At 38.8% G+C, this 16425-nt stretch overlaps 1 protein-coding gene across 1 annotated transcript in view; it reads right to left on the bottom strand.

The window, feature by feature from the left end:
- BUB1 (BUB1 mitotic checkpoint serine/threonine kinase) overlaps positions 1-16425 on the bottom strand; it is a 46874-nt gene that overhangs the window by 25401 nt on the left and 5048 nt on the right. Inside the window, exons 4-12 of the mRNA XM_043604017.1 lie at positions 15880-16076; positions 13984-14027; positions 13247-13347; positions 10999-11051; positions 10721-10905; positions 9273-9424; positions 3651-3910; positions 1481-1539; positions 64-192 (exon numbers count right to left, since the gene is read on the bottom strand). Coding sequence (XP_043459952.1) covers positions 64-192; positions 1481-1539; positions 3651-3910; positions 9273-9424; positions 10721-10905; positions 10999-11051; positions 13247-13347; positions 13984-14027; positions 15880-16076 — 1180 coding nt within the window. The remainder of the gene's footprint in view (positions 1-63; positions 193-1480; positions 1540-3650; positions 3911-9272; positions 9425-10720; positions 10906-10998; positions 11052-13246; positions 13348-13983; positions 14028-15879; positions 16077-16425) is intronic.

Genomic DNA, 16425 nt, shown 5'->3' with positions numbered 1-16425 from the left:
GATTGCAAAAGAGCTTTCATTAATTTGTCGCCAGATGCTACACATTCAAACAAGAGGCTTTACCTAATGCTTCTTTTGTGTGCACGGTGGGTGATGGCTGTACCCTGGATGGGGTTGCCTGAACCATTCCCAGTGACGTGTTTGGAGTTGTGTGAAAAGAACCTGTGTTAACAACCTTATGTGTTTCAGACCCTATAAAGGAAATGGGACAAAAGGCATTACCAGCAGAGAAATCAGAACAATTTAGAAGGCACAAAATTTAAGGAACATTGCAATGAGAACATTTTATTATTGCTGATAATTACCACTAAGGACTTCTATTATTATAGTGCTCACATATCTTTCACTTTTATTTTTAGAATAGTCCCATGCGGTAGGTAAGGCAAGAATTATCCTTTTATGGAAAAGGAAATGACAGTTCAAAGAGATGAAGCGGCTTGGTCTCAGATCAGATCAAATCAGCCGCCTTGTCATAAGTAGCACCCTTCACTCCACTCTGTCCCCTAAGAAATACATGTTAATAGTCACACAGTGAATCTTAAGACTGGCTTTCCATCTTACTCAGCTGGAGCCCGGACAACGGCATACAAGGCCCCGTAAAGCCTGGGCGGGACCTGCTCACTCAGACCTCATCTTCCTCCGACTCATTCCAGCCATCTCAGTCTCTTCACTGTGCATAGAAACCATCAGGGAGATTTCTCATCTCAGGGCTCTGCATTTGCTGCTCTCTCTGCCTGAAACAAGTTTTCCAAGCTAGCTGCATGGGAAGCTCCCTCCTTTGGAACTTTATCCAAAATATCACTCTGTGAGCATCTTTCCCGGTCACCTCTGACATTTCAATCCCCTCCCCCTGACACCCCCTTTCCCCCTCTGTGCGGGTGGGAGGTTTTGTCTTTTCTGTTTATAACTCCATCCCTAACTACCTGGAACAGTACCTGGCATCTGGCAGGTGCTCAGGAAGTCTTGGTGAAATGCAGGTGTTCCCAGCTGTCTCGAGCAGCTTTGCTACCCACCGAACCGTCACTTGAGAGGATACCAGTCACATAGGGCAAGTGACTGCACAATCGATGTATCTTGTTTTGTTCACAAAACTTACCTTGTATGCAAATGCCTCTAACAAAGTAGTACTAAATAGAAGTATAATCCTAATTAAACTTATAATTACCTTTCCTACCCCACAATATATTAAAGATAACTCATGTTTTAGGTAAATCTGAGAAATTTAATAAAAACGGTTTCATGAAATCAAATTTCCAAAGGATTCTACCTAAAAAGATATGACCAAGAAGCAGATTTCTACCATTACTTGAGATGGTCTGGGGCTTCTCTAACCCCGAAATTCTAAGAATTGGAACGTGAACACCCCAGTTCATTAAGGCTTGAAGTCTTCATGAGCCACAGCCACCCAAAAGACCTCCGAGTGACCTCAAGAAGCCTGGGCAAAGAGGTCAGAAACAAATTTAATATAATTAAACATTACCTTCTTTTATCTCTGCCCCACTCTGTGGTTTGAATTCATGAGTACTTTTAGTCACACATCTGAAAGAGAACACTCTTGAGACAAACTGACTCCCAAAACAAACAATAAACAATGTCAGCAATTACAAGCCTGTTTACTTAAAGTACGGACGGAAGTGCTTAGGTGTAAGTAAATAAAGTGTTTTATTTTTTCTTTCATTTCCTTTTGAAGAAAAGAATTCTTATAGATCAAGGTCAGGTACTACATGTTGCCTTGACACAGTGGGCCTGTATTCTAACGTCATGATAATCACTCCTGTATCTGGGAGGGCAGGAAAACTGCCTCTAATTCAAATGACCCCATTTATTACATAGGCTAAAGGACTCACACCCAGGTCCAGGCCTTGGTGAGCAATGCAGCTGGCCACAGTCATGCTATGGGAAGCACTGGTGTGCTTTAGCTGTGATGCTGAGCCAGTAGCCACATAGCATGGTTCTGCCGACTTTAAGAGTTCTCAAGAAATAAAAAAGATGGCACACAAGACATTTATATCACAGTTTAAGTACAGTCACGATAGCGGACCTCATTTGTCTATTTAACATTGCTAAAATTCCCTTAGCAGGGACCATGTTAGGGTGTAAGTAAAAAGTACAACACACTTAATTTTATAAATCCTCACTAAACTGTCTTAAAAACATGAGTTCTTACATGAGATTCCAGACAAAGGCATCTTTTCTCTGCCACGGTAAGCTGTCCTGGCTAGTGAGAGTACCAAGGGTCCATTCAGTCCCTTGCCTGGGCCGGGGTCAGGGTCAAGCTGAGGTGCTTCTGACTGAGATCTGAATGTTCATTAGGTTAAAGAGTTTCACAGTTTTATAGGGACAGCTCATCTGGCCCCTCCAGCCTCATGACTCTGTCTCTGCTGGGGCGGATGGGACACGCAACACCTTTTTGAGCCTGTCACTGCTCTCCTGTTTTTATCATTTTATAACTGTGTTAACAGTGAAGAACTAATAAAGTCACAGACTCTAATGATGCAACAGTTCTTTTTTTTACATACACTGTATGACACAGGACACAGGTCTGAATTATTAATCTAATGTGAGTGAAAAAGCATGTTAAATATTATTTCCAGGAGAAATCATTGATAAAAGTTAACCTCAGATATTGAGAAGAACCGGTCCTTATGAGCCATAATCTGTGCTAAGGAGTTTAGCCCAAGGGAAGGGTACAAGTGACACGGTCGCTCTCATTTTTTCTAATGGATCAATAAAATTGCTGTATGTAAAAAGAGAGAAAGAGCGTGCCGAAGTCATGGGAGGTAAAAATTTAAACAAAGTAAGTTATTATTTATAATTTATGAAATCTAGGAAAATCCCTCAAAATTCGGGGGAAAAAAAATCCCCAAAGCAGTGTACAACAGATGGGTTTTGGCATATCGTGTAACGGATATGAATCCCAAATTACTCCTGGTGGGAAGCTAGAAGGATCAGGAGAACCCATGTGAGGAACACATAACTGATGAACATAATGAACGTAACTGATAAGTATTACCTGGACAGTAATAATCACTACATGTATCCAAGGCCAGTAAGAAAGGCCATTTCAGTTTAATCACAGTTTAATAGCTGTACATTCTCCAGTTACAAAAAAAAAAAAAAAATGGTGAGTTTCAGGTACTGAATATTCTTAAGGGAAGAGAGAAGTTTGAAATGAAATGAAATGAACACTCTAAAAGAAAAATAGTGTAATAAGTCTGAAAGATTTGGGACGATTTCGGTAACTTTTTCAACATGTCCATCTACAGATTACAGTAAAAACAGTAATCATTCAGGGGCGCCTGGGTGGCGCAGTCGGTTAAGCATCCGACTTCAGCCAGGTCACGATCTCGCGGTCCGTGAGTTCGAGCCCTGCGTCAGGCTCTGGGCTGATGGCTCGGAGCCTGGAGCCTGTTTCCAATTCTGTGTCTCCCTCTCTCTCTGCCCCTCCCCCATTCATGCTCTGTCTCTCTCTGTCCCAAAAATAAAATAAAAACGTTGAAAAAAAGGAAAAAAAAAAAATTAAAAAAAAAAAACAAAAAAAACAGGAATCATTCATCTTTTATATACTGTTCTTGAAACTGCAGAACACGTAAAGAAGCTGACAAATGCCACTCCCATCACTATCGTCTCTAGGACGACCTTCGCCTTACCCGTCATCTTTTCTGGCCACTGGAAACATGGAGTCTGTCACTGGCTGGGCTGCCAGAGGAACAGGAAGAGATACACTCTGGCTGATGGCTGGGGACACCGAAGCGGCAGTGACAGCATTTGCCATAGGAGGAGCAACAGGTGTTGCCTCTCTGGGTCTCTCCCCCATGTTCTTTGAGGTCTGCTGATTGATGGCTGGAAGACACAGAGCTCTCGGTTCCTGCTGGGAGCCTGCACTTGGCCCCGTCCGTGACGGATTAACCTTTCAAGTTAAGCAAACAAAAACAAGGCCGTGAAGTCCGGAGTACCACTCATGAGGTACTACAGCTTTTCAAAGAATGGCATCTGTCATCAGTAGCTTCCTCTCCCCTTGTGGCATCCCCACACCCTTCAGGTACAGCCAACAACAACAAGGACCACGTTACATGATGGATGCTTTTGTAGCTTCTTCACCACAGATAAAACTGGGCAGCACCTATTTCCTGAGATAGGAAATAACGAGTCCCTGCAGTTTTATCAGTGTTTAAGAACTGTCTTATTTCTCTTAATTTTGAGAAAGGACCAATAAGTCAATGCCCTCAAATGCTCATAATGGTATTCCCTTCATTAAAATACACTTGGTAGCCATCTTCTCTCTAATGAGGAGATGTGAATCTAACTTGCAACAATAGCTTCCACAAAAACATGGCTTACAGTGGGAAGGCTGACAAGCTCTGGACTTAAAACCTTTGTTTTTCGACTCATGTGCACTTAGACTGTCACTGCACACTCCTGTGTTAAAAAGCTAAAAGACAGTAGAGTTCATTCCTTACCATATAAAAGTATTCTCACAAATTGTTAAAAAAAAAAAAAAAAGGCACCAACTTCTATGGCAAGAATAGTTAGTTCACAAACAAATGGATAAAATATAAAAAGTTCATTTTTACTAGTCATCAAAAAAAGTAATCAAAAATGACCTATCCCATTTTCTCACCTACCAAACTAAAAACAGATCGAAATTAATAATAATATTCAATTCTGAAAACATGTTTTGAAAAGGAATAATCAGACTTTCCATACCAGATATCAAAACTTACAACAAAGCTATGGTAAATATACAATATGGAATGATCAAGAAGAAACCTAGCAACTGAAGCAAAGGTACATTTAAAAAAAATTTTTTTTTCAACGTTTATTTATTTTTGGGACAGAGAGAGATAGAGCATGAACGGGGGAGGGGCAGAGAGAGAGGGAGACACAGAATTGGAAACAGGCTCCAGGCTCTGAGCCATCAGCCCAGAGCCTGACGCGGGGCTCGAACTCCCGGACCGCGAGATCGTGACCTGGCTGAAGTCGGACGCTTAACCGACTGCGCCACCCAGGCGCCCCAAAGGTACATTTTAGAAACAGATCTTGTATATTAAAAATTTAGCATGCGATAAAGATATTTTAAATCAAAGGGGAAAGGTCGAGTAGCTCAGTAAATGATTTGGGGGCAACTGACAATCCGTTTGGGAAATCTATCCTTATGCTATCCCAACACAAAAGCAAGCTCCATAAAGGGAGGCTTCTGGTTAAAGACAGTGGCTTAAATATGTGCTTTATCATCCACTACCTCCAAAACCTCACTAAAAGGTTGGTAAAGTAATTCTAACACCTAAAACAACAGTTGGAGGAGGCTGATCAGGAGAAAAGTTCAGACATATAGATACATCTCAGAATGGAAATGAAAGTGGAGCTGAAAGCATGAACTAAGAAAATTCTGAGGGAAAATGATTCCCCTTCGAGGACATAGCATCCAGCCTAATTATCACCCATGTGTGAGGGTACAAGCAAGAGATCTCACAAAACTAATCGCTCATATATGCTTTTTAAAAAAAAAACTCCTAGGGACTGTGTACCACCAAAAGGGGGCTGTTAAAAGGAAACAATGGGGGCGCCTGGGTGGCGCAGTCGGTTAAGCGTCCGACTTCAGCCAGGTCACGATCTTGCGGTCTGTGAGTTCGAGCCCCGCGTCAGGCTCTGGGCTGATGGCTCGGAGCCTGGAGCCTGTTTCCGATTCTGTGTCTCCCTCTCTCTCTGCCCCTCCCCCGTTCATGCTCTGTCTCTCTGTCCCAAAAATAAATAAAAAACGTTGAAAAAAAAAATTTAAAAAAAAAAAAAAAGGAAACAATGCCATAGGAACTAGAAAATAAGCAGGGATACACCACTGGAGAGGAGTCAGGAGAGGACAGCTGCTTGGAGGCCAGCGTGGAAGAGATAGACAGATGGTTCTGGGAGGCATGTGGCCAAGCGAAGTGAAACTAAGAGCGTACCTGATGTACTTGAACATAATGAAAACGTATTTCTAGTTTCTCCCAAGAGTTTAGAGAGAAATAACTGATAAGTATCATAAAAATATAGCACAGGAGAATAATGAAACAATTATTTTAACAATTTCTTGGAATTATCTAGGGAAAACAAATTATACAAAAAAGGAAATCCAAATAAGAAAAATATGGAACAATCCAATAGCAAAATGAACAAAGTCAAATTTAATTTAAAAAATTAATTTTAAGAAAATAAAGACAAATTTAAAAAAATTCTTAAAAGTTTTTAAGAAAAAAAAAACAGCCACTAAATGTATTTTTAAAAGTCCAAATTTACCTGTGATTAGAAATAAACACATCAGATGGTTAAAAATATTTACGATAGGTAATGTTAGCCAAGCATATACCAAAAACACGTACTTTTATTCACTATTATGAGTGTAAAATAGTAAATTTTTGGAGGACAGATGGGCAGTATTTTAGGTGCACAAACTTCAGCAGCAATTCTACTTTTCTGTGTCTTTCCTAGAGTAATAATCTCATATGTACAAGAATGCTCACTGCAGCATGGTTTATAATAGTTTCCACATGACACATGCCCTTCCTAAAAGGTATGAGAGTAGACTGTGATGCTATTAAAATCAGTTGGATCTCGATGTAATAACAAGGAAAGATCCGTAAGGTGGGTTAGGTAGAAAAAGCACAAAGTAAGCCTTATACAGGCTAACTGTATAAGCCTGTATATGTCAATTGTATACATATTTATGTGTTCGTGCATAGTAAAGTTCTGGAAAAATGCAAACTACATAGTTAGTAACCATTCATTTATATACGTGTAACTATACACACACATGCACATCCACATATATAACATCTTTGCTTTTATAAAATCATAGTCATGCATTTTTATAATTTTCAAAATATGTAAGAAATTAAAGTGTTACTAGAATGAAACCAGACCACTTTCTCACACCATCCATAAAAGTAGACTCAAAATGGATTAAAGACCTAAATGTGAGACCTGAAACCATAAAAATCCTAGAATGGAACAAACAGTAATTTCTCTGACACTGGTCATAGCATTATTTCTCTAATACATCTCCTGAGGCAAGGGAAACAAAAGCAAAAATAAACTATTGGGACAACATTAAAGTAAAAATCTTTCACATAAAAAAAAAAAAAAAAAACCCAAGAAAAAACAAAAACAAAAACCCAAAACTGTAACAAAACAAAAAGGCAACTTACTGGGAGAAGATATTTGCAAATGACATATCCAATAAGGGGTTAGTATCCAAAAGAAATAAAGAGCACAACTCAACACCAAAAAAAAAAAAAAAAAAAAAAAAAAAAAGAAACCACAACAACCAAACATGGGTATAGGACCTGACTAGACATTTTTCCCAAAAAGACATTGAGATGGCCAAAAGACAAATGAAAAGATGCTCAACACCACTCATCATCAGGGAAAGGCAAATCAAAACCACAATGAGATATCACCCTCACACCTGTCAGAATGGCTAAAATAAAAAAGTCAGGAGGGGTGCCTGGGTGACTCAATCAGTTAAATGTCCGACTCTTGGTTTCTGCTCAGGTCATGATCTCAGGGTTCATGAGTTCAAGCCCCATGTTGGGCTCTGCACTGCCAGTGTGGAGTCTGCTTGAGATTCTCTCTCTCTGTCCCGCTCTCTCTCTCTCAAAAAAAATGAATGAACTTTAAAAAAAATAAGTTAAGTTACATTAAATTGAAAAAAATGTCAGGAAATAGCAAGAGTTGGAGAGGATGTGGAACCCTCGTGCACTGCTGGTGGGAATGTAAATGGGTGCAGCCACTGTGGAAAACGGTATGGTGGTTCCTCAAAAAATTAAAAATAGAAATACCATATAGTTCAGTAATCTCACTACTGGATATTTATCCAAAGAAAACAAAACAGTAATTTGAAAAGATATATACACCCCTATGTTTACTGTAGCATTATTTATAACAGCCAAGATATGGAAACAACCTAAGTGTCCCTTGGTAGATGAACAGATAAGGAAGACGTAGCATGTGTGTGTGTATATATGTATGTATATAACATTCCACATATACACACAATGAAATACTATGCCACCACAAAAAAAGGATGAACCTAGAAGGTATTGTACTGAGATAAATCAGACAGAGAAAGGCAAATACCGTATGATTTCACTCATATGTAGAAGTAAAAAACCAAAACAAAGGAGTAAACAAACAAAAAGCAGAATCAGACCTATAAATACAGAGAACAAAACTTATGGCTGCCAAAGGGGAGGGAGGTAAGGGGATAGGCAAAATGAGTGAAGGGGAGTGGGAGATACAGACTTTCAGTTATGGAATGAATAAGCCACAGGAATAAAAGGTACAGTAGAGGTAATGGCATTTTAACAGCATCCTACGGTGAAAGATAGTAGCTACACTTGTGGTGAACACAGCATAACACACAGAGAAGTTGAATCACTACATTGCACACCTGAAACTAATGTAACATTGTGTGTGAACTATATTCAAAACACAACAAAACAAAAAAAAGGAACAAAAAAGAAGAAAGGTTGTATGCCTGGAATACATCAGGAAGCAAGGCAAATGTAGCATGACTTTGTAAGAACAAAGGGGCAAGAAAACTTTTGGTGTGATGTATATGTTCACTATCTTGATTGTGATGATAGTTCTATTGGTGTACATACATGTCAAAACTTAGCAAATTTTACACTTTTAATATGTGTAATATATTATATGTCATTTATACCCCTATAAAGCTCTTAAATAAAAAGAAAAACTCTAAAAAAAAATTCAGGGGTTTATCTTCATTGTATCCTATATCATAGGCAGACATATACTATGTGATCACTTAAGCAGCCATTATGTAGCTTAAATTTATTCTCAATCAACCCCATTCCTTAGTAATTTTAAGAAAATCATGTGACTCTAACACACTCATCACCTCTCCCCGCTTCCAACATGAAACAATGGCAAGCAAAATACAACTAGACAATTAATTAATTAAATTATTAAATTCATATTCTCATCATATAATTATGTCACTGTATTAAAAAATCCAAAAAAGACTACATATATGAATGCATAAACACATAAGTATGTACATACACACATATAAAAACATACTCTTTGTAACTTCCTTTTCTCATTTTACATTTTGAATACCTTTCTGTGTCCAATCGTAAAAATTTGGAAAGCTAGTCTCTAAATTAACATCAGAATTAACTCTAAAAATATAGCACAGAAAGGAGCAAGTAAAAACAGAAATCAGTGTTACTGGTTGCTGAATGAAAAACATTCAGCAAAGAGCACGCACATACCTCAGACCTTTCCTGAAAAGCAGGCAGGTTCTCCTGGGACGTCTCCACCACCTGATGCAACTTCTTATGAAGTTCATCCATTTTCTGTTTTAATAGTTGTTCTTCAAAAGCATTTGCTTCTTTTCTTTTCATATAATGTCTGTCTTCATTTACTTTAGGAAAGAAAAAATGGTTTCCATGCAAGTTTAAATTCAGGTCATCACAGGAATACACAAAAAATGAGTGAAAGGTTATTTTTAAGATGGCAATTTTTTTTTTTACTAGTCTTTTCCATGTATATTAGGTTATTAGCACTGAAAGGTGTATTACCTTTTAATTATAATTTTTACCTGCCTTTGGGATGGTTATTTTTCATTTCAGGGCTTGTAAGGTACAAATTTACAACGTTGACCAATAAAAAATATTTGATAATAGCACAATGATAATAATAACTTTTTATAAAAGTCATGATTCTACATATCATTTGGAAGTGGAGCAGATAAAAGATCTAAATCTCCAGTGCTTTCTGAGGAGGAGGAGTCCGGTACCCTGAAAGTTCAGTGCCTCACATGTACTGCAGTAAGTCTCACTTGCAAAGGCAATTAACATAACCATATCACATTCAAATCAGATCCTTTGGCTAAGCCTTTATGTCATAGCGTGTGAAAGAAAAATGCATCCGTGCGTGGCACAAAACGGGTCCTCCATGAGTGTTAACTGCCTGTTCTCTCAGTTGTTGAACAAATGAGAAATGATAAACAAAAAAGCCAACACAGAGCAGCTCTCGTCCACATGACTTAGATGGTATAAAAGCCCTGAGTGGAACACAGTTCCACTTTCCTCTCTAAAGTTCACGTTGTTACAGCAAAGACAAGCACAAACTTTGGTGTTAACACTCATGGTTTTCTCTGTGAGGCACAAAACTTGACCTACTACGCAGCCATAAATAACATGGCACTTTGATCAGAGGGCTCCTTCTGAATGTCTTCTTTGTTGTTCTTGCAGATTTTAGAAAATCTCTTCTCAATTCCAGTTCCTAACCTAATCCTTTCACAGTACAGATAACTGACCTACAGGTTTAAAATTGCTGTATACAGAAGTTCAAATCCATTCAGATAATATTTAAAAGCTTAAAATATCACTGAAACGAAGGCAACGTTGGTATATGTCTTTAATCTACATTAGTGCTATATCAACTCTGAGCTTTGCTGTCAAGACATCAGTGTAGTCCCCTGGACAAATGCGGCCGCTACACTTTTCAGGAAAGGTCTGAGGTATGTGCGTGCTCTTTGCTGAATGTTTTTCATTCAGTGATTGCATTTAATAAAGATTTCTAGGCTTCAGATACATGAGCTAGAGACTTCTTTGCAGATTCTTTCGGCATAGTCAATTACCTATTTAAAAAGGGAATTACTCAAGGTTATTATTTTAAGTGACTAGAGTATCTCAGATCACAAGACTGCAAGTACCCCATTGTTCATGCTTTCTCCGTTGATTGTATTTCTGGGCTCTCAGCTCTTCAAAGGAAAATTCGGATTCTCCACGAATAAGCTTCTCCTTGCAATACATAACAACCTGCTGAACATCAGCTTTGGCTGCTACAGACGGTTGTGCAGAATATCCTGATTTGGAAATCATGATCACCCTTTGCTCCCTACAATGGGGAAAAATGTATTATTTACAACAGTGTACTAAAACAGCTCTCGAATGACACCAATTAATAGATTATTGCACTGATGATACTTGCATTTTCGACTCTTTATCGCAAGCTGAAGAAATCACCCCAGAAACTTCTGAGCCCTAAAAAGACAGAAAGGGAACATCAGCATTCACTTATCTGAAAAGAAACTGCCATCCAAATTATTTCACAAAACAATAAGAAAGTGTTAGAGGGGCTCTGTAACTAGATTTATATATGTTCTTTAAAATTATAATTAATTCAATCATAATCAATTATTATTAATCTTACAACTTTTTTTTCTTTTTTTAAATTTTTTAACGTTTATTTGTTTTTGAGACAGAGACAGAGCATGAATGGGGGAGGGTCAGAGACAGAGGGAGACACAGAATCCGAAACAGGCTCCAGGCTCTGAGCGGTCAGCACAGAGCCCGACGCGGGGCCCGAACCCATGGACCGTGGGATCATGACCTGAGCTGAAGTCAGACGCTTAACCGACTGAGCCACCCAGGCGCCCCAAATCTTACAACTTTTGTAACTAAGAGTCCAATAGGAAAATGATTTTAAAAAATTCCTACTTGGTAATAGAGAAGGGCACTTATTTCCCTCCAATCAACAGACAAGGAGCTGGACCACAGTGCCTATGTTTTCCTAGATTAATATTCCAAAATCCTATATTAATAGAAACAAAAATCATAAAAATTTCCTTCTGGTACTATTCTATCCTCAGGAGTTCCCAATGCTAGGACTGATTCACCAAACAAATATTTATTGAACATCTTATACATGTCCTGAACTGAGCTAGGTCCTGGAAATGTGACCATAAGTAAGACCTATCTCTGCTGTCTAAAAATTTACATAGTCGGGCGCCTGGGTGGCTCAGTCGGCTAAGCGTCTGACTTCAGCTCAGGTCATGATCTCACAGTTCATGGGTTTGAGTCCCGCACTGGGCTCTGTGCTGACAGCTCAGAGCTTGGAGCCCGCTTCAGATTCTGTCTCTCCTCTCTCTCTGCCCCTCCCCTGCTCGCTTACTCGTTCTCTCTCAAAAATAAATGAGTGTTTAAAAAAATTTTTTTAAAGTCACATAGTTGGGGCAATAGGAAGCAATGAAGCTGGCAAATGTGTAGAATGTAAAATGAGATAGTTTGAGTATCTATCAAGTGAGAAATGCATATTCTGCGTCTAAGAATGTGTTATATGAATAAAACTTGTAACATGCACTAAGGACAGAGGCCTTTCTGCTAGAGTCAGCTTAAAGGAGGTCCTCAGCAAACTGAAAGAGAAACTGTAGTACAAAGAGGAAAGATACTGGAAAACAGGCTGGGGAAGCAGAGACTTGAGCAGAAGAGATCTCAATAGGGCAAAAATCTCAACAAAGAACAAGCACAAGTGAAAGACCACCTTTCCCAACTGTGATGGCAGGGAGGGATGCAGTTACATTTACTGGTTGGTGGCAGAAAACTGACAGATGTCATCTAATGGCTTTTGTCTCATTAAAATAGTATTTTTGCCAGCTCCCAAAGGAAAGGTTAGAGACAGCCGGGTCCTAAGTTTGAGGAAAGTGAAAAGAAGTTTAACATCATTGTAATGTGGCATTAGACAGTGAAATGGGACACGTAGGAAATACATAAAACATAGTGTCAACCAGGAAACTGGAAACAATTTCTGGGGAGTAGTAAAGCCCTGGTTAAGGTTATAGGTACTATTGTTCCAAGTTCCTGAGGTTTTTTTTTTTTTTAAGTTTATTTTTATCTATTTTGAGACAGAGAGAGAGAGAACATATGTGAGCAAGGGAAGGACAGAGAGAGGGAGAGAGAGTCCCAAGCAGGTTCTGTGCTGTCAGCTCCCCCTGACATGGGGGTTTGATCCCAATAACCATGAAGTCATGGCCTGAGCTGAAGCCAAGACACTTGGACACTTAAATGACTGAGCCACCCAGGTGACCCAACTTCCTGAGTTTTTTAAGCAGGGATCAGAAATTTCCAGGTGGGTATTATCTAATGTAGGGGCTCATGGGCCCATGTGAGGGAGACCAGTAGAACCAAGGAGGAGAGAAGCTGCTGGGGAGGAAGTAAAGACAGAAGGTGAAAAAGTGGGGGGGCCCTAGGTCAGATAAACAGATAAGGTATTTAAATCTGATATCTGAGGTGAGCAGTGGTAGATGATGACAGGCCACAGGTGCAGGTGGCTGACAGAGAGGTTAGAGTCACAGGAACAAGATCAAACAAATGAGATGTCAAAGTGGATGTAAAAGGGAGCTGGATGACCATTCAATGCCATTCCCAGTTTCCACACAACCCACAAATGTCATTATTACCTGATTCTTAGAAATGCAGGCTGAGTTGTTTCCTGGATTTGATTTTGATGTCACCATTTGATTTAAAATCTGAGCATTATGGAGAGGTTCCAAGGTTCTAGCTATGGGGGGGGGGGGGGGGGGGGGGGGGGGGGGGGGCGGGGGGGAAAGGATGAAATAAAGAGAAACAAGGATAAAAACACATTAAGTAAAATTATTACAAATATATTCCCCTGGTCTTTCAGTTAGTAGCATAAGAAATAAATCAATTCATTGATCACTGTCTTAGAAAATGTAACTAAAACACTTTTAAGAAGAGAAGAGAAATATTCTAGAGATAATTTAAACAACAGGATGGGATAGTTGATGCTTATTTCTGAAACATAATCTTTATTTCTAAGAAAATATATGACTACCATTTCTTTAAAAGTTGCATTAAACACATTTGATTCAATTCAGAACAGATGGACTCCAGAGTCAGCCTTGTCCTCTATTTTTGGCCAATTTTGATTTTTTTTTTAAATCCTAAAAATAGAATGAATTCAAGTTTTCTTTTGGGTTTGCTCTTTTAAATTGCTAAGACAGAGCTCTACTCTCCAGGGATATTTGCTAGGCATTATTACCAGAGTGCCTTCCCTATTACCTAAGGCAATACAATCAATAAATACTGGATGAATTATTTTCTTAGGGGAAAAAAGCCAGCACAAGTCAGACTAAATTATTAACAATTTAGACATTTTTAGAAAGCGTTGTTTTACCTTGAGTTGGCAAGTGGGTTTCGGCAAGGCGTGCCTGAAATAACCTAAGTGGCAGGAGTAAAGGCATCAACACAGATTATAAGCTTACAGTGAAAACTAAATCAATCTATTTAGATCAATCTAGATCAATCAAGACAGCTTATCATAAGCTAGTAAAGACTGAGGTTGAGAGAGAATGTAAAGTTGACTTTTAGAATTGCTTCAAAATTAAAAAAAAAAATTCTGGGATTTCCTTCATACCCAATTATTGTATTAGAAAAATTCCCCCTTCTGTTTAGTTTATGTCCGTATTTCTCAAACTTATATAATAAATGTACCCTCTTTCTCTGTGTATCGTCTGCAAATGTTACAACATGGGGTGTCTGAACTCCTTATCTTAGGCATTCTACACATCTGGACCATAATGAATATAATGTTAAGAAGAAAGAAGTCTAAAACTTAGACCACCACTCCAAATGGCAGATATATTATTGTTCATGCTGTGAGAAGTTTTAGAATATATCATTTCATGGCAACTTTGCACACCAAATCACCTGTTGAGTAAAATGCAACTTCTAAACCTGACATTTTTGGGTGATATCAACAAGAATCTAGAGTATAAAGAGAATAAGAGATGTACAACCAAATGCCAAATCTTGTGACTCTTAATTCAAACAAACCAGTGGTTAACAAAGCAAGCAAGCAAGCAAGCAAACAAACAAACAAAAAAGCAACTCACAATGTTTTACATTATGAGGAATAACTGAAAATTACGGATATTAAGGAATTAACAGTTAAAATTTGTTAGGTGTGAAAATGGCCTAAGCTTCTGCCCAAAAAAATCACTTTCTAGAGATGTTTATGTATTTGGAATAAAATATTTTGCTGTCTTGGATTTGCTTTAAATTCTTCAGCATAGAAAAAACATGATCAAACGTTAATAAGTACTAAAAGTACATGACAGACAAAGGGGAGGCTCATTATATTTTTTTAAAATGCATGCTTGAAAATTCTCCTTATAAAGTTTAAAAAGAACATGAGTGCTATAGCAAAGTTGAAACAATGAGTGTATTAAGTCTGGCAAGGGGTACAATGAGATAAGTGATCTCAGATGCTTCTGGAGAGGGGCCAGCTGGTATAACCTTTTGAGCAGGGACTGTGCTTATATGTACCACAAAGCTTCAAAACTCTTCATTCACCCTTTGACTATATAATTTCAATTCTGAGACTCTATCAGAAGGAAAGAGATAAAAATAGGCAACCTATTGGGAGCTAACTCTATGATAAAGGAAAAAGACCTTGACACGAAGCTGCAGATATATGTAAAGCATGCCTGTAAATCCTATAACGAGAAGGGAACAACATGTCAACTAAAATGCCAGGTTTCTTCTGCTTCTCTAGTTTTCTGTATTGTCAGCATTTCTAAACGAGGTATATTTACTCATAGAAAAAAAAAGTTGTGAAAAATAGTTATTCATTAAGATACTCATTATGTTGTTCTTGACAAAAATCAAATGTTGAAAACACCTTAAATGTTCATTTGGAGAACAGTTAAATTATGACATAACTCTGGGACAGATTTCACAACTGCTTTATAAGTTGTGCTATAAAAGTCCATAATTTCTTAAGAGCAGTATCAAGGCCAGCATACGTAACAGACATAACAATACGATTTACTGTTAAAATATACAAATACAAGGACACGCACACAGGGGTAGGAAAAGGTACTGGGAGGCAACGCACCAAAGTGTTGCCAGTAATATTTCTGGGCAATTTCCTTTCCTTTATACTATTGTGTATTATCCACCTTTTCACAATGAGAAAGATTTCCCTGTACAAACAAAGCAATAAAAATTTTTAAGAGCCAACATTACACTTCAAAGCAGGGGACACTCTGCAGTTTTATTTTCAAACTACCTGTAGTGTTGTTGCAGCTGCTCTCTTGGTTCGGCCTGGTGTTGAAGCCCTCTCCGAAAAATGGCACTGGCATGCTGCAGCTCTCCCTGGCCTTCCAGATGCCCAGCCCAGGCTACGTACAGAGGGGATGACGTGGTTCCGATCCCATGGTTGTACAGAAACTCAAAAAACTGATGAAGATCACTGTTGTACTCGGCCTACAGAAACCCAAAGCAAACAGATACAAGAACGAAGGAACTGCCGGTCTAGGTAGGGCCCGGAGCCCGGCTCCCTTCAATGTTCACTCATTTTACTCATTTTTAAGAAAGAGAGAGAGAGAGAGAGAGAGAGAGAGAGAGAGACAAAGTGTGAGTGGGGGAGGGGCAGAGAGCGAGGGAGACACAGAATCCGAAGCAGGCTCCAGGCTGTCAGTACAGAGCCCGACACAGGGCTCGAACTCCAGACCTGTGAGATCAGGACCCGAGCTGAAGTTGGACGCTTAACCCACTGAGCCACCCAGTCGCCCCCAGTGTTTGCTCTTCGTGGAGGGTTCAGGATATGCTGTAG

This window comes from Prionailurus bengalensis, chromosome A3 (genome assembly GCF_016509475.1).
Source record: "Prionailurus bengalensis isolate Pbe53 chromosome A3, Fcat_Pben_1.1_paternal_pri, whole genome shotgun sequence".
Taxonomy (NCBI): Eukaryota; Metazoa; Chordata; class Mammalia; order Carnivora; family Felidae; genus Prionailurus; species Prionailurus bengalensis.
The sequence above is the reverse complement of the archived record's forward strand: the minus strand, read 5'-3'. Positions and strand labels throughout refer to the sequence as shown.